The sequence below is a fragment of the Phyllobates terribilis genome, unplaced genomic scaffold (assembly GCF_046119375.1).
Source record: "Phyllobates terribilis strain yellow unplaced genomic scaffold, ASM4611937v1 Scaffold_374__1_contigs__length_1864666, whole genome shotgun sequence".
Taxonomy (NCBI): Eukaryota; Metazoa; Chordata; class Amphibia; order Anura; family Dendrobatidae; genus Phyllobates; species Phyllobates terribilis.
This window is the reverse complement of record NW_027363134.1, coordinates 794,119-812,950: the sequence shown is the minus strand read 5'-3', so window position 1 is coordinate 812,950 and position 18,832 is coordinate 794,119. Positions and strand designations below refer to the sequence as shown.

The 18,832-nt window shown below is 45.9% G+C and overlaps 1 protein-coding gene across 1 annotated transcript; it reads left to right on the top strand.

Annotated features, from left to right (window-relative positions):
• Positions 1-1,303: 1,303 nt before the first annotated feature.
• On the top strand, positions 1,304-11,588 carry LOC141223173 (uncharacterized). Its single transcript, XM_073666800.1, has 2 exons — positions 1,304-4,577; positions 11,493-11,588. The coding sequence occupies exons 1-2, from the start codon at positions 2,506-2,508 to the stop codon at positions 11,572-11,574; spliced, it is 2,154 nt and encodes a 717-aa protein (XP_073522901.1). The 5' UTR covers positions 1,304-2,505; the 3' UTR covers positions 11,575-11,588.
• The last annotated feature ends 7,244 nt before the right edge of the window (positions 11,589-18,832 follow it).

Below are 18,832 nucleotides of genomic sequence, written 5' to 3'. Positions count from 1 at the left end.
AAAGGCGGAGGTATTGTCATTTTGGACTATGCACAATATCATAACAAATGCCTTAGACTCCTAAACGATACTCAAACCTATGAATTAATGTCCTTTGACCCAACTCCAAAATATACTATAGAACTGAAGCAACTGCTAAACAAAGGCCTAAGTGAAGGCCTTCTCACTAAAAATGAGTACGAATACATACTTACACCGTATCCTAGAATAGCTGTATTCTACTATCTCCCAAAAATTCATAAGTCATTGATTAACCCACCCGGTAGACCTATTATATCGGGGATTCAAAGTCTAACCTCCAATTTATCGAGATTTATTGACAGTCATCTACAAAACCTAGTCCCCCTCCTGCCAGCTCATCTCAAAGATACAAAACACACTCTACAATTCTTCCTAAAACAACACACCACTGACTAGCCCAGGGGATGGGGATGACTCAGTTACCCGGGCCTTTAGCCTTAAGGAGGTCGCAGTGGTCGGCTCCCGGGCCCATACTCTGGGGTCACTCTTTAAAAAGGCATTGGTGATTTGTTAAGTTTATAAAGTTCGTGACGCCACCTATGGTTTCTGATGATATTCACCAGTGCTGCGCAGTCCACTGAGGCCGGTGATAAGGCAGCTAGATGGTATGGCTCCCCACAGGTGGAGCTAGGCCTCATGGCAGTATAAGAACGGGGATGCAGGACAAGGAGACTCAGCCGAGTCGGAGCAAGAACAGGGACGGACACAAAAGTCACTTCAGTACCTTTTACTGATGGAAATTCAGGCACTCCCCGGAGCACTGTAGGGTGAAGGGTGTATGTCCGGATCCTCCCCAATGAGCAGGTTTTTGGCCTCCTGGTTCTTGCTGCTGCGAAATAAGTTTCTGACCTGCCTGGAGCTAGGCCTAACTTTGTCTCTGTCCTGCGCTGGCTGACCTTGTGGTAGGGCCTTCTCTTGGAGTGCACGCTCCCGACCTACGGGGCCTATGTGTCTCCTGGCTCTGGTACGTATCAGCACTTTAGCGATCCTGGGGCTTGTAGTTCTCCAGGGATTCTGGTTTATCTTACTGGGTCATGGAGATCCCGGTAAGCTTCGGACCCGGTGTTCGGTAACTGATTCTTCTTCGGGGTGAGCTAATTAAGCTCCTCTGCCCCCTATGAGCTAACTCTCTACTCTTTTGCCTTCGGCCTACTCGGACCCTCAATAGGCTACTCACACTAACGGCAGCGTGCCGCGTTTCACCGATCTTATGGCGCCGGCACACCTAAAGCTCACCTCTCTGAGCTACACGGAGTCTTGATCTGGATAAGCTCCACTGCAGGCTGACCTCTCTAAGGCTTTTACACTGCAGGAACTCTCTCAACAGGTTTGCTCTCTGTCAGTTCCAGTCTAGACTAACTGCTGCCTGGCTCCACCTTCCCTTTTATATCTCCCTAACATTTCTCCCTTTGCATATTCCAGGTGCCTTCTGGGAAAAGCGAAGAGTCTCCTTCAGCTAGAAGATCGTTGGGTACAGCCGGGACCAGCTGCTTGGAAAGCATCGCCAAACCAGGGATTGAAGCTTGAAGAGGACAATTTGCATATTCCAGGTGCCTTCTGGGAAAAGCGAAGAGTCTCCTTCAGCTAGAAGATCGTTGGGTACAGCATCGCCAAACCGCGATCTTAGGGTATCACAAGAAAGAAGACAGACATCAAGTCAGCAGGGACAAGGAGCAGCATGGCAGATGTGACAACCTACATGGTGAGCTGCAACATGTGCTACATGTTAACAGATTGACCAGAAGCTGAAACCAACTTCACCTGCCAGAAGTGTAGACTACTGGCTCTTTTAGAAGAAAAGGTGCGGGGACTGGAAGAAAGAATTGCGACATTAAAACTCATCAAGGAAAATGAAGACTTCCTGGACAGAACAGAAGCGTCACTACTGGTCACGGAAAGTGAAGGAAGCGTCAGAGAACCTCCAGAGGCAGACAAGTGGAGGCAAGTGACCAAAAGAAGCAAGAAGACCATGGAGACACCACCAACCACACAACTGAGAAACAGATTCCAAGGACTTGTGGAGGACGAAGATGGCACACCTAAGGATGAGGCACTACCAGCAAGCAAAAAAGAAAAGAGCACCCAGAAACACCCAGAAGCGACAAGAAAAAGGACAGCCAAGAAGGGAAGAAGAGTGGTGGTGGTGGGAGACTTACTACTGAGAGGAACAGAAGCAGCTGTCTGCAGACCGGACATAACCACAAGAGAAGTATGCTGCCTCCCAGGGGCGAAGATCAAGGATGTTACCGATAGGATACCGAAGCTCATCAGTTCCAAGGATGTCCACCCATTTCTTCTGATACATGTTGGCACCAATGACACGGAAAAGAAGGACCTACCGACAATCTGCAAGGACTTTGAAGCATTGGGGAAGAAAGTAAAAGAACTGGATGCGCAGGTAGTTTTTTCTTCTATCCTTCCAGTAGACGGGCATGGCGTCAGGAGATGGAACAGGATCCTTGATGTGAACAACTGGCTGAGACGATGGTGCAGACAACAAGGATTTGGATTCCTGGACCACGGTGTGAATTACCTCTATGGCGGACTCCTTGCCAGAGACGGACTACACCTCAACAAACCCGGGAAACACACATTCGCCAGGAGACTCGCAACACTCATCAGGAGGGCGTTAAACTAGAAGAAGAGGGGATGAGAAGAAAAACGCCGGACACAAACATGCAACCAGAGAACATACTAATGAAAGATATGAAGTGCGACAAAGAAGGTCCAAGACAAGATACTTGGAAGGGAGGTAAGAAAATTTCTAATACAATCCACAGGGAGAAGATTGGAACAAATCAAAATCGTGTAAACTGCGTGCTAGCAAATGCCAGAAGCCTGACAAACAAGATGGATAAACTGGAAGCAGAAATATCTACAGGTAACTATGACATAGTGGGAATAACCGAGACATGGTTAGATGAAAGCTATGACTGGGCAGTTAACTTACAGGGTTGCAGTCTGTTTAGAAGGTATCGAAGAAATCGGAAAGGGGGTGGAGTCTGTCTATATGTAAAGACGTGTCTAAAGCCTACAATACGGGAGGATGTATGGGAGGGAAATGAGGAGGTCGAGTCCTTATGGGTGGAGATACATGGGGCAAAAAACAATAATAAAATTATCATAGGAGTCTGTTATAAACCACCAAATATAGCAGAAGCCACGGAAAGTCTATTAATGAGACAAATAGACGAAGTAGCAAAAAATAACGAGGTGATTATTATGGGGTACTTCAACTACCCCGATATAGACTGGGAAACCGAAAGCTGTAGATCTCAGAAAGGAAACAGGTTTCTGTCAATTATCAAAGACAATTATTTGTCACAACTTGTGCAGGAACCAACTAGAGGGACAGCCCTTTTAGACTTAATATTAACTAACAGGCCAGACAGAATATCTGAGGTGCAGGTCGGGGGGCACCTGGGAAATAGTGACCACAACATTATACAATTCCACATGTGCTTCAGTAGGGTGCCCAGCAAGGGAGTCACAAAAACACTGAACTTCAGGAGGGCAAAGTTTGATCAGCTAAGAGATGCCCTTCACCTTATAGACTGGGATAGTATCTTTAGTAATAGGAGCACGGATAGAAAATGGGAAATTTTCAAAAGAGTCCTACATAGTCACTGTAGAAGGTACATACCTTATGGGAATAAAAGGGCTAGGAATAGGAGGAAGCCAATGTGGCTAAATAAGGAAGTCAAGAGGGCAATGAAAAACAAAAAAAGGGCTTTCAGTAAACTTAAACAAGAAGGCAGCGAGGAAGCGCTAATATCTTATAGGGAAAAAAACAAAATCTGTAAGAAACAAATAAGAATAGCAAAAGAGGAGACAGAGAGACTAATTGCCAAGGAAAGTAAAACGAATCCCAAACTGTTCTTTAACTATATAAACAGTAAAAGGATTAAAACTGATGGAGTTGGCCCATTGAAAAATAACCTGGGTAAAATCATAGAGGGCGATGAGGGTAAAGCAAACCTACTCAATAGCTTCTTCTCCACTGTTTTCACAAAAGAAAACAATTTATTGGAGGAAATGCAAAGTGATAAAGTAAACCCTCCGCTAAATATCACCCACCTAACCCAAGAGGAAGTTCAGAAACGCCTAAATAATATCAAAATAGACAAGTCACCAGGCCCAGATGGCATACACCCCCGGGTACTAAAAGAATTAAGTAATGTGATAGACAGACCGCTGTATCTTATATTCAAGCACTCTTTATGGACAGGGACTGTCCCACTAGACTGGCGCCAAGCAAATGTGGTACCAATATTCAAAAAGGGGTCTAAAAGTGACCCTGGGAACTATAGACCAGTCAGCTTAACGTCTGTTGTGGGTAAATTGTTTGAAGGATTTCTTAGAGATGCTATTGTAGAATATCTTAATGATAATAACTATCTAACTCCATATCAACATGGATTCATGAGGGATCGCTCCTGCCAAACAAACCTGATGGCCTTCTACGAGGAGGTGAGCTCACAGCTGGACCGGGGAGAGTCAGTGGATGTTGTATACCTTGACTTCTTCAAAGCGTTTGATACCATGCCACACAAAAGGTTGGTATATAAAATGAGAATGCTTGGTCTGGGGGATAATGTGTGCAAGTGGGTAAATAGCTGGCTGAGTGATAGAAAGCAGAGGGTGGTTATCAATGGAGTAAGCTCAGGGTGTGTCAGGGTTACTAGCGGGGTGCCTCAAGGGTCTGTCTTGGGCCCTATACTATTTAATATATTTATTAATGATCTAGTGGAAGGGTTGCATAGTAAAATAGCAATATTTGCAGATTATACTAAACTTTGTAAAGTAGTTAATACAGATGAGGATAGGGCACAGCTACAGGAGGATTTAGATAAATTGGGGAGTTGGGCCAAAAAATGGCAAATGGGGTTCAATGCCGATAAATGTAAGGTCATGCACATGGGAAAGAAAAACAGCAGTCACCCATACATATTAAATGGGAAACTGTTGGGGAAATCTGACATGGAGAAGGACCTGGGCGTCTTGGTTAACAGCAAATTAAATTGGAGTGCCCAGTGTCAGGCAGCAGCTGCGAAGGCAAATAGAGTCATGGCATGCATCAGAAGAGGAATAGGGGCATATGATGAGAACATTGTTCTTCCTCTGTATAAAGCGCTGGTAAGGCCGCACTTAGAATATTGTGCACAGTTCTGGGCTCCGGTGCTCAGGAAAGACATATTGGAGATAGAGAGGGCACAAAGGAGGGCGACTAAGGTAATAAAGGGAATGGAGGGACTAGAATACCCAGAGAGTTGTCAAAATTAGGCCTATTTACGTTGGAAAAGAGAAGGCTTAGGGGAGACCTCATAAACATGTATAAATACATCAGGGGGCAGTACAGAGATCTCTCCCATGACCTGTTTATACCAAGGATGGTGACAAAGATGAGGGGGCACACTATGCGTCTGGAGGAAAGGAGGTTCCTGCACCAGCATAGAAGGGGATTCTTTACGGTCAGAGCCGTGAGACTCTGGAACTCTCTGGAAGAGGAAGTGGTGATGTCCAACTCACTTAATGAGTTCAAGAGAGGCCTGGACGCCTTTCTTGAGAACAATAAAATTACATATTATGCTTAGTGATAGTTAATTAATCCAGGGATTTAATCTGACTGCCAGATTGGAGTCGGGAAGTGAATTTTTCCTCAATGATGTAAATTGGCCTATACCGCATGTTTTTTTTTTGCCTTTCCCTGGATCAATGCTGCGGAATAGCTGCAGTGCACAAGAAATAGGCTGAACTGGATGGACGCTTGTCTTTTTTCAGCCTTATAAACTATGTAGCTATGTAGACATATCTCTCTGATTTAAAAGCATAAAAATTCAAATTTTGAAAATTGTGTAATTTTTAAAATTTTCGCCAAATTTCCGATTTTTTTTTACAAATAAACGCAAGTCATATTGAAGTTTTACCACTATCATGAAGTACAATATGTCAAGAAAAAAACAATCTCAGAATCAGGGGGATCCGTTGAAGCATTCTAGAGTAATTACCTCATAAAGTGACAGTGGTCAGAATTGTAAAAATTGGCCCGGTCATTAACGTGCAAACCGCCCTCGGGGGTAAAGGGGTTAAACAATGCAGGTGAAAATAAGGACTATAATGACTTTATAAGTGAAGCTTTGGGTTTTGTTTTATCCCATAACACGTTTAAATTTCTGGACAAGTGGTTCCTTCAGAAGGCTGGAACAGCAATGGGTACCCCTGTGGCATGTGTTTTTGCCAACTTATTCTTGGCTTTTTTTGAAGATAAATATGTCACCACTACCTCAAACCCATATATTAGACCAGTGTTTCCCAAACCCCATCCTCACGGCCAGGGCCGGCTCCAGGTTTTTCTGGGCCCTGGGCGAAAGAGTCTCAGTGGGCCCCTTTAATACATACCACGATTCATGATGCACAGATACCGCAGAGAAATATATATATATATATATATATATATAGTACAATGCAAAGATTTCACTTCTTACATTACATGAGCGATATCTATTGTAAATTCCACAATAGCTCAGAAACCAGCAAATCGCTCCACACAGAATACTGGCCCCCATATAAGGCTCCATACGGAATACTGGCCCCCATATAAGGCTCCATACGGAATACTGGGCCCCATATAAGGCTCCATACAGAATACTGGCCCCCATATAACGCTCCATACAGGATACTGGTCCCCTTATAAAGCTCCATACAGGATACTGGCCCCCATATAAAGCTCCATACAGGATACTGGTCACCTTATAACGCTCCATACAGGATACTGGCCCCCATATAATGCTGCATGCAGGCTGTTACCCCCCACATAACGCCCCATACAGGCTGTCCCCCCCCTTATAATGCTCCATGCAGGCTGTTCTCCCCACATAATGCACTATGCAGGCTGTCCCCCCCCCCTTATAATGCCCCATGCAGACTGTTCCCCACCTTATAATGCCCCATGCAGGCTGTCACCCCTCCTCTTTATAATGCCTCATGCCGGATGTACCCCCCATCTTTATAAGGCCCCATGTAGGATGTCACCCCCCCTCTTTATAATGCCCCATGCAGGATGTCACCCCCTCTCTTTATAATGCCCCATGCAGGATGTCACCCCCTCTCTTTATAATGCCCCATGCAGGATGTACCCCTCCTCTTTATAAGGCCTCATGCAGGATGTACCCCCCTCTTTATAAGGCCTCATGCAGGATATCACCCCCTCTCTCTATAATACCCCATGCAGGATGTCACCCCCCCTCTCTTTATAATGCCCCATGCAGGATGTCACCCCCCTCTCTTTATAATGCCCCATGTAGGATGTACCCCCCTCTCTCTATAATGCCCCATACAGGATGTCACCCCCCCTCTCTTTATAATGCCCCATGCAGGATGTCACTCCCCCTCTCTTTATAATGCCCCATGCAGGATGTCACCCCCCTCTCTTTATAATGCCCCATGCAGGATGTCACCCCCCTCTCTTTATAATGCCCCATGCAGGATGTCACCCCCCCTCTCTTTATAATGCCCCATGAAGGATGTCACCCCCCCCTCTCTTTATAATGCCCCATGCAGGATGTCACCCCCCCCTCTCTTTATAATGCCCCATGCAGGATGTCACCCCCCCTCTTTTTATAATGCCCCATGAAGGATGTCACCCCCCCCTCTCTTTATAATGCCCCATGCAGGATGTCACCTACCCATATTATGCCCCATGCCTCCATACATTAAAAAAAAATAAAAAATCAAATACTCACCTCCCTCCTCCTCACCTGCTGCCCGCTACTTGGGTCCGGACTCCAGCGTTGCCGGCGTCGTCCCGCACTGCGCTCCCTGTGACGGCTCAGGGGAGCGCGCGGTGGAAAGAAGTCACGGCGCCCTCTGACCTGACACGTCACAGGGAGCGCAGAGCAGGAAGACAGCGGATCTGCGGAGGCACGGGGAGAGGTAAGTATCCGGCTGCCGGTCCCTGAGCAAGCGGTGGAGAAGGGCAGGTGCTGACACCGCTCTCCTCCGCCCATAGCCCAGCGGGGTGCACGACCGCCAGTGGGCCCCCCTGCCTGCTCAGGGCCCCGGCACTTGCTCGGGTGCGCCGGGTGCTGACGCCGGCCCTGCTCACGGCCCCCCACAGGTCATGTTTTCAGGATCTCCTTAGTATTACACAGGTGAGAGAATTCCTGATGCCTTGATGATACTTCAATCACTTGTGTAATACTAAGGAGATCCTGAAAACATGACCTGTGGGGGGCCGGAAACACTGTATTAGACACATTCGTGCGTATCTCCAGTATGTAGATGATGTGTTTATTGGATGGGCGGGCACTAATGCACAGTTTTTTTTTCTTTTGTTCCTTATCTGAATTAAATTAATGTTCAAAATATGAAATTTACTGCAAATTGTGGAGGAACTCATTAGAATATTTCAATGTCAAAATAAATATGTAGCATACCTGGTGGCTTTCTTGCATAGGGCACCATCTCTCACTATGCAAGATCGCAAACTTGTTCATCAGTCCAGTCTGCTAGCCTGGCTTCTTTCCATGCTGTCTGTTTGTCTCTGTTCTAACTGCTTAGGGCGGCGGCCCGGTCACTTCCTGTTTCTTGTAGCTGCTGTGGGCACACCCCTTATGCGTCCTCAGCCTATTGCTGTTAGTCACTGGATATTTAAACCATCTTCACCTGGTAGCTGATGCCTGGGCAACGCTTTCATTCAGTGTGCTGCCTTACTCTGAATGTGCCAGGTCCTGTTCTGTTCTTGTCTGTTTCCACCACTCTGGGGACTGTATTCCCAGACTGGCTCCTGTATCTCCTTCAGTAGCAGTTCCTGTCTGAACTGTATCCTAGCCTGTTCCTTCCGCTTTCTAGGGGCCGCATACCTAGACCTGTTGTCTGTGTTTTCTTGCCTGTCTGTCCGCCTTCCTGGAGGCTGTATTTCCAGGCCAGTCTGAACACGCTCCTAGCCTGTTCGTTCCGCCTTTTCTGGGGGCCGCATACCCTGACTCGCTCCTGTATCTCGCTGCAGTGTCAGTTTCTGTCTGAACACTCAGTTCCTGTCTGAACTGTCTCCTACCTGTTACCTTTCTCTATGTCCGTACCTTCCCTTTCTCCTGCATTGTCTGAACCAGCACTTGGCTTTACCTTGGCTCCTTCCTGTATTTTGTTGCAGTAACAGTTCCTGTCTGAACCGTCTCCTAACCTGTTTCCTGTTTTTCTCTATGTCCGTACCTTCCCTTTTTCTGCAGAGTCTGAACCTGCACCTAACTCCTACTCGTTGTCGCTGTACTTCCGTTTGTGAGTTTAGAGTCCACTCACTACTTCATTGCAAGTATCTTGTGTGTATCTGGTTCTTCCTTTCCCTTCCAGTCTGTTCCGTGTGAACAGAGGCCTGTCCCCTCTGCTCTGCCTTGCTCACCGCTCCGGCGGTTCTTGCCTGCTCTGCCTTGCTCACCGCTCCGGCGGTTCTTGCCTGCTCTGCCTTGCTCACCACTCCGGCGGTTCTTGCCTGCTCTGCCTTGCTCACCGCTCCGGCGGTTCTTGCCTGCTCTGCCTTGCTCACTGCTCCGGCGGTTCTTGCCTGCTCTGCCTTGCTCACCGCTCCGGCGGTTCTTACCTGCTCTGCCTTGCTCACCGCTCCGGCGGTTCTTGCCTGCTCTGCCTTGCTCACCGCTCCGGCGGTTCTTGCCTGCTCTGCCTTGCTCACCGCTCCGGCGGTTCTTGCCTGCTCTGCCTTGCTCACCGCTCCGGCGGTTCTTGCCTGCTCTGCCTTGCTCACCGCTCCGGCGGTTCTTGCCTGCTCTGCCTTGCTCACCGCTCCGGCGGTTCTTGCCTGCTCTGCCTTGCTCACTGCTCCGGCGGTTCTTGCCTGCTGTGCCTTTGCTCGCCGCTCCAGGCGGTCTCGCTCTGCTGTGCCTTTGCTCGCCGCTCCAGGCGGTCTCGCTCTGCTGTGCCTTTGCTCGCCGCTCCAGGCGGTCTCGCTCTGCTGTGCCTTTGCTCGCCGCTCCAGGCGGTCTCGCTCTGCTGTGCCTTAGCTCGCCGCTCCAGGCGGTCTCGCTCTGCTCTGCCTTTGCTCGCCACTCCAGGCGGTCTCGCTCTGCTCTGCCTTTGCTCACCGCTCCAGGCGGTCTCGCTCTGCTCTGCCTTTGCTCACCGCTCCAGGCGGTCTCACTCTGCTCTGCCTTTGCACACCGCTCCAGGTGGTCTCGCTCTGCTCTACTCTTGTTCACCGCTCCGGCGGTCTCGCTCTGCTCTGCTTGTCTACCGCATCTGCGGTTCTGTTCCTGGGTCCCAGTCTGTACTGGACCTTATCCAGCCTGTGCTCCAACCTGCTAGTGCCTCCCTGTCGGCACTCCAGCCGTGCTTGCCAGTACCCCCTGCCTGCATACCAGTCGTGCTTACCAGTGCCTGCCTGTCTGCATACCAGACGTGCCTGCCTATACCCACCAGTCAGTGTGCCAGCCTAACCTGCCTGTTCCTGGATTCTCCGGTGTGGGTCAACAGCCGTGTCCGGGGTCTGACCTGGTATAGCACCTGGTCCCTCTGCTCGGTTCCTCCCTGGTGCACAGGCATCGTATGCCGTCGTGCGACCTTGGTCGGATCGGGTAGATACTTAGTTACGCCCCTCCAGGCACTCTCCGGTTCATGGCCCAGAGGAATCACTAAACACGCACACACCAGTTAGTCCGGGCGTGTGCATAACAAAACATACAGGAAGGAAAAATAGTTACAGAAATGCATAAAAAAACACTGTAACAAATTTGCTGTTACATTATAACAGTGCACATCCACAGCACACAAAGAGATGGCTCCTTACAGTCAATTCCTGAGATTAAGAAAGATCAATAACAATGATGACACATTTTCCAGACAAGCAAATGAACTCAAAAATAATTTTCTTAGTCGAGGATATCCATTACCCCTACTAAATGAACAGACAGAGTCTGTAAAAAAACTCAAAAAGATTTATTAAAACAGAAAGATAAGACAAAGCAGAGTACTGTAGAGAGGTTAACTTTAACTGTCAAACACAAAGCAATGGATAAGGTGATCCATACAGCTATAAGACAAAACGGACACCTGATAGAAAGTGACAAAGAGCTAAACGAGAAAGCCAATAATAAACCCCTATCTTCATGTAGAAGTAGTAAATTGGGAGATTTAATAGTCAGAAACAGAACTGAACACAATACAGTTAACAGGCTAGAGACACTTCAGATGTGGCAGCTGCTCGTTCTGCCACCTGCAGATCACAGATATAAGCTTCCGCTTAGGACCATTAACCTGACATGTGAAGGACTTTGTGTCATGTAGAACTAAGCATGTGGTATACGTCATCTCCCCATGTAAATTCTATAACAAAGGTAAAACTATATGAGCTCTGTTTATCTGATCTAGAGAACATTATCGCTCTATAATTACTGGAAAGGGAGCTCCTCCACTTAGACGACACATGCATGATTATCATAATGCTGATCCGAAGTGTTTTGCAGGAATAGAAAAGGTCAAGGTCCCTCCACAATTTGGAAATCTTCATGTGTTATTATTAAAACAAGAAGCAAGGTGGATTCTTAATTCTGCAGCCCAGGGTAAGGTAATAGGACCCCTAACCCATCCCGCCGCCTAGGTTGGTCAGGTATCATGTTCTGATGACCACTTCCATTAAAATTGTTGCCTTTTCCCCAAAAAAATACCAGCAGAACTTAAATATGTGGTGTACTTTAGGGCTGAGGCTTAATAGTGATTGCAGTTTCACAGTTAGAGTCCCTGGGTTACCGCGACAGAGAGGGGCCAGAAGACTGCGGTGTCTGGTTTCATGTACTTCTGCACTGGTTAAAAGTACTTCACCATCATATTCAAAAGTGCATTTTTTTCCTTGCTAGCAGTGCAAGGGTTAATCTGTTCAGTTGAAGCACCCGGAGCTTTCCTACCTGGATTGTCTCAGCTGTTCAGTGTTGGCCCTCCCCTCTGATATATAAGCTCACCTCTGACACTTAGGTAATGCCAGTGTTAGTTCTTACTGCCTTGGTTCTGGAGTTGGCAGTAGTAGTGGACAACTCCTTTAAGAAGATACAATTTTCAGTTAAAACATTTCTAACATTCTGAACGTGAAAAAGGCTTCTCCCTAGTGTGACTTCTCTGGTGACTAAGAAGGCATGTTTTCTTCACAAAACATTTTCCACATTATGAACATGAAAATGGCTTCTCCCCTGTGTGAATTCTCTGGTGTCTATTAAGATGCGCTTTCAGTTTAAAACATTTTCCACATTCTGAACAGGAAAAAGGCTTCTCCCCTGTGTGAGTTCTCTGATGTGCGATAAGATTTGATTTCTCTGTAAAACATTTACCACATTCTGAACATGAAAATGGCTTCTCTCCTGTGTGAGTTATTTGGTGTCTATTAAGATGTGCTTTCAGGTTAAAATATTTCCCACATTCTGAACAGGAAAATGGCTTCTCTCCTGTATGAAGTCTCTGGTGTGTAACAAGACTTGATTTATGGTTAAAACATTTCCCACATTCTGAACAGGAAAAAGGCTTCTCCCCTGTGTGAATTCTCTGGTGTCTATTAAGATGTGCTTTCAGGTTAAAACATTTCCCACATTCTGAACATGAAAAAGGCTTCTCCCCTGTGTGAATTCTCTGGTGTCTATTAAGATGTGCTGTCTGGTTAAAACATTTCCCACATTCTGAACAGCAAAAAGGCTTCTCCCCTGTGTGAAGTCTCTGGTGTGTAACAAGACTTGATTTATGGTTAAAATATTTCCCACATTCTGAACAGGAAAAAGGCTTCTCCCCTGTGTGAGTTTTCTGGTGCTTAACGAAATCTGATTTCTGGTTAAAACATCTCCCACACTTGGAACATGCAAAGCTATTCTCTGTCGTGTGAATTTTTTGATGTTTAAGAATAGACTTTTTGAGGGGAAAACTATTTCCATATTCTGAATGTGAAAATGACTTCTTTGCTTTAGGAGCAGTTTGTTTTTTAATGCTTATTTTGTGACTTTGATTTTCCTTAGTAGTCGGTAATAAATCAGAAGACAGGATCTGTTTCAAAGGATCAGATGACAGATCTTTGCTGTGAAGGGATGATGGTTTATCTGGAGTAATGGCATTCACTTCAATTGTATCCTGTGGGATCTCAAGATCATCTGATTTAAAAATTGAAGATGTCAGCTGTCCCTCTGATCTCCTGGTACAGTCATCTGCCAAGAATAAAACCAATTATTATTTTAGAATTTTATATTTTTGAACATTTCTACTTAAACTGTCTGTAAAAATGGCAAGTTATATAAAATATTGAATTATTCATCAAGACAATGACAGTTCACAGTCTAATAGAAAACCTCATAGCATGAACCAGTGGGGTGTGGTGTCCAACTGATTGTTCATTCTGCCTCCCAAATATGGAATAAAAAGCCACCAAACAATGTTACGTAGGCGAAAATAATACCAATAAAAACTTCTACTCATCTCACAAAAAACAAGTCCCCACTCAGGTCCATCATCTGTCAATGGAAAAACAGAGGTTTCCACATTATTAGTGGCTCAAAGGCTCTTGAAAGTTAACATGGCTTCCATAAACCAATCCAGCAATATCCGCTCTCCCAAAGTCAGATCTCCCCCTCGCTTCTGAGCCTTGCAGTGTGCCCAAACCACATTTATCATCCATGTATTTGGCATTACTATAGTGAGAAGAACCCACTTAATTTACGGTGTGTGTCTCCTGGAGCACAATCTGGGCACTATGTGTTGGGTAATGAAATTATACATTTGTAATTTTCACTCTCCAACATCCACTGTGTGCTAATTTTCGGAAAGTGGATGTGGAATCAAAATAGTCCCTACTCCTATAGATTAATTCACTGAGAGTTATAATTTCCAAAATGGAGTCACTTATGTGGATTTCTACTGCTCTGGTTTTCTGACATTTTGTCATATTAGGGCTTCTGCAAAAGGTGTGTACCATCTTCTCTGGGATCTGCTCCCCCGACGTCTGCTTCTCTCACCTCCTTATTCATCCTGCAGGCGGCGCTGGTAATGGAGGAGACATCAGAACCAGAAGCTCTGGGTGATGCAGGTTCTGTCCAGCCCTTGGCTCCCTGCTTGTATATTTGCTTTCTGTTGTGACCTCGGCCCGTTTACTGACTACTCTTATGTCTTCTGATTTAGTATTTTCTCTGTTCTCCGGGTTCTGACCCGGCTACCTGACTATTCTTCTTCCTATCTCACATCAAAGAACAGCAGGTAACACCGTGGCCCAAACCTAGGGGTGCAAGTCCAGATCCATGTAGAGGGGTAAAAGGGTAATGGGCAAGGCAATCCCTATTTTGGACACTAACTAGTGCAGTCAAAAATTGTGAGTATAGACAATGACACATCTATTGAAATGATCAAACTCAACAGTCTCCATCAGTAATAGTAACTAGCGGTGAAACCTCTCGGGGGTAATTAGAGTATGGGGCTCGGTGGGTCTTAGCAATCTAACGTATCGTAAGGGCATTTGGAAGAGAAAATGGAGACCTTTTTCTTTTTTAAAGACTACCAGGGAGTTACAGACTCACATAAGTGAGGCAGATCCCACCACAATCAAACCATCACACAGAATTAACCTGTAAAAAAAGATATGGAATAAAAAAATGTTACATCCCCAACAAAATCTTTTGTATGGGGGGGAGAACGCCAACACTAAACCGGAGTTGCACTCATTTATGGTGGACCATTGGAGCTACTATGAGTCCTGACCAGAAGAAAAGAGAAAGTATTAGCGCCCCCATTTCAGGAGAGATTGTGCAGTAATCTGAATTCCTTAGGATGAAAACATAATGGATTTTATGACGTGGAGTGAATCCATGAAACCAGGGCTCGAGCCATGCCAACACATCTCCTGCAGGCGTGAATAAATGTATATTACAGCCATCAGCCACGCACAGCTTAGAGATATATCATGGCACAGGTGTAATGTTTTCTGTATAGTTTATCACAATCCTGTTTGAAAATAGTTGGTTTTAAAAGAAATTGAAAAGTCAGGATAAAGGGAAACTCTGCTGTTATTGCACAGAAATTCACACTTGGCCCTCACTGCGCATTTAATGTTATCGATCATAAAAGTGAAGTTTGGCCAGAAAGACTGGACCTGGTCTTGTAGGGACCATATGAGCACATTCAGCAGCACAGAAGGGAGAGAAGGTAGATTCATCCTATAAGATATCAGGGATCTAGGAAGCCAACAGGGGGTAGGTGGATCCTGCAGGTTGTAAGTTCTATAGAAAAGGGCTTTCAATGCCCAAAATCATTTGAACAGTTTTAGATGGAGGAGAATGTTTTGGTCTAGAGGCAAAATGGTGATCACACGATTGTGATACGGCCAGACTCCACCACTGATAAAGGAGCCACAGCCGGTGACTGAGAAGAATCTGTGACTTCTCTGCATTTAGTGGTCACTACTCACCTGGGTAGTCATATGTAGGAATCTCCTCTTTACACCGCTCATCACCCCTCACATATGTCTCTGTAGTATTAATATGGGTCAGATCTTCACCCTGAAACAAATATTGTAAAAGTCACAGACAGATGGAGAAGTCCCATCTATGATCAGCTCTAATCCTGCCATCTCCACCGTTCTCAATACACAAGTATAAAACATATAATACTGGTGGATAAAACAAGACTGAGCACAAGACCTTCACAGCCGTCTACACATCATAGGAGAGATCTCATGACACCTTCTCTCCATCTACCTGATGATCCTGAGGAACATTGGGATCTTCTTGTTTACAGTCTTGTGAAAGAAGAGGACGGGGACATCTCTCTGGTGTTGTCCTCTTACTGGATAGATCTGGAGGAAATACATACAGGGATTGAATCCATTCTTTACATACAGATAATTATAGGCCGTGTGGTTTTAGTCCTGTCTATTACCTGGTGATGTGAGGGGCTGGGGAACCTCCATCATGACGTTCTTGTACAGATCTTTGTGTCCTTCTAAATACTCCCACTCCTCCATGGAGAAATAGACAGCGACATCCTGACATCTTATAGGAACCTGACACATACAATGATACCGTCATCCCCCCGATCCCTTCATAGCGTTACTGTATAATGTCCCAGCATTCCCAGCAGTGTCACCTCTCCAGTCAGCAGCTCAATCATCTTGTAGGCGAGTTCTAGGATCTTTTGGTCATTGATGTCCTCATGTATCAGGGGGTGAGATGGAGGTCCTGTGATAGGGCTCAGGGGTCTTCTCCATCCCTCAGACACAGGGTCCTGACAGCGCTCACTAGAGGTCTTCTTCACTACTGTGTAATCCTGATTATGGACAGACACATTAATACATCTCCCTCCAGACATTTCCAGAGTCCTCACCTCTCCAGTTCTGTCCATCTGTTATTCCCATAGATAAGAATGATGTAATGTGACGTCATCAGAATCTCTCACCTCTCCAGTAAGCCGGAAGAGGATCTCTAGGGTGAGGTGTAATATCCTCTCCGCCATCTTGTCTCTGTCCATATCCATCTTTGATGGGAGAATCAGGAAAATTCTCTTATATAGAAGATCTTCACTGAGAGGATCCGATATTGTAGAGATCTGAACGAGAAGAAAATGAGCCGATGTAACATCATAAAAAACCTGCGTAATAATACAATTACTGGAGACAATAAGGGAAACATGAGATTTATTATTTTACAGTATTTAGTTTTCTTCTTTACATCTACTAATAAAACCTATATATTTTAGGCCACAGACAACAAGCAGTTTCTTCCTCGGAGTCTGCAGCTGAATACGTTTTTCATAGACTCATCTTCCATAACACTAATTCTCATCTCATTTACCGACACTGGAATAGGCATTAGCAATACTGCAGGAGATATTCATTACACGTGACATGATAAATAACTAATTCATGAGGAAGACGACATCTTCATCTTCTACTACGGCTCTAGAAACATAGTTAGCCAGAGTCCGTCACTGACTACATCTCCACCGGCCGTCTATATGAATGTTTCCCGTCTTCCCCGGACTGCAATCTTCTATCACGTTAGATCTCATGTCTCATTCACACACAGAAGTTTGAGGCTTTTATATATAATTTCACAAGCCCCTACATATAATAAACTTAAGTGCCTTTCATGTGGCACTAAAGGATGTTTACCCTAATAAATAAATGAAAACAAAAACCACGTGGGGTCCACCACTATTTTTCGTAACCAGGCAAGGTGAAGCAGACAGCTGCGGGCTGATATCAGGCTCAGAACGATCCTGGTTATTGATCCTTTCCAGCCTGAAAATACGCGCTTTGCCCACCTCTTCTCTATTGCCCTGGTGCGGTGGCAATTGGGGTAATAATAGTTGAGGTTGATGACAGCTGTGAATTGTCAAAAAACACATTTGACATCAAGCCCTGGGGTTAGTAATGGAGAAAAAAATACCCATACAGAAAAAAAAAATTTATTTGAAGAAAGACTCCCCGACACTCTTCCTGGTTCACCAATTTATTTTTGAAAAAAAAAACAAAAAAACAATGCAGGTCCGACGTAGTCCATGGCGTTCCCACGCTGATCCCTGAATCCAACATCCAAAGGCTATGGAGCCTTGTTCAGAGGACGACGCTCCATAGGCCGTAGCAGCAGCCACTCTGGGGCCCACTGCGTTCCACAAGACCTGGCGGCTCTGATGAGCAGTGACCTCAGTAACTACACCGCTCTTCAGAGTCACCGAGTCCTCAGTATAATGGCGCCATACAGTGTCCCACACTATAATGTGTCCCACAGTCTAATGGCCCCCCGATACAGTGCCCCACAGTGTAATGGCCCCCCGATACAGTGCTCCACACTATAATGTGCCCCACAGTATCATGACCCCATACAGTGCCCCAGTGTCTAATGGCCCCCCATACAGTGCCCCAGTGTCTAATGGCCCCCCATACAGTGCCCCAGTGTCTAATGGCCCCCCATACAGTGCCCCACTGTCTAATGGCCCCCCATATAGTGCCCCACTATCTAATGCCCCCCCATACAGTGCCCCACAGTCTAATGGCCCCATATAATGCCCCCCCATATAGTGCAGCAACCCAGCATAATGGTCCCATATAGTGCACCACAGTATAATGGCCACATACAGTACCCACAGTATAATGGTCCCATATAGTGCATCCTGGTATATGGCCCGTGACATTACAAATATATGGGGGCACACAGGGGACATTACTAATATATGGGGACACACAGGGGACATTACTAATATATGGGGGCACACAGGGAACATTACTATTATATGGGGGCACACAGGGAACATTACTAATATATGGGGGCACACAGGCGACATTAATAATATATGGGGCACACAGGGGACAATAATATATGGGGGCACACAGGCAACATTATTAATATATGGGGGCACACAGGCTACATTACTAATATATGGGGGCACACAGGGGACATTACTAATATATGAGGGCACACAGGCGACATTACTAATATATGGGGGCACACAGGGGGCAGTAATACTATTTCGGACACATAGAGGGAGTTCTGGCCGCTGCTGGTGAATAGGGGAATATTATCTTGTGGGGTCACAGGGGGAGAAGGAAGAATTATTACAGTGGCCGGTACAGAGGGTAGGACATTACTGTCTGGAGGCAAAGAGGAAACAGCAATCACTGGACAGACACAGATAGGAATCGCAGGTGTGAATAAGGACTATAGTGAGAGCGATAATAATGTGTACAGCGCTGTGGAGTATGGCAGCGATATAGAAGGAAGAGGAATAATCCACAGATAATAGCGCAGAGTCTGCACAGACCTGCACCTGCTGAGCCGCACACCGGGACAGA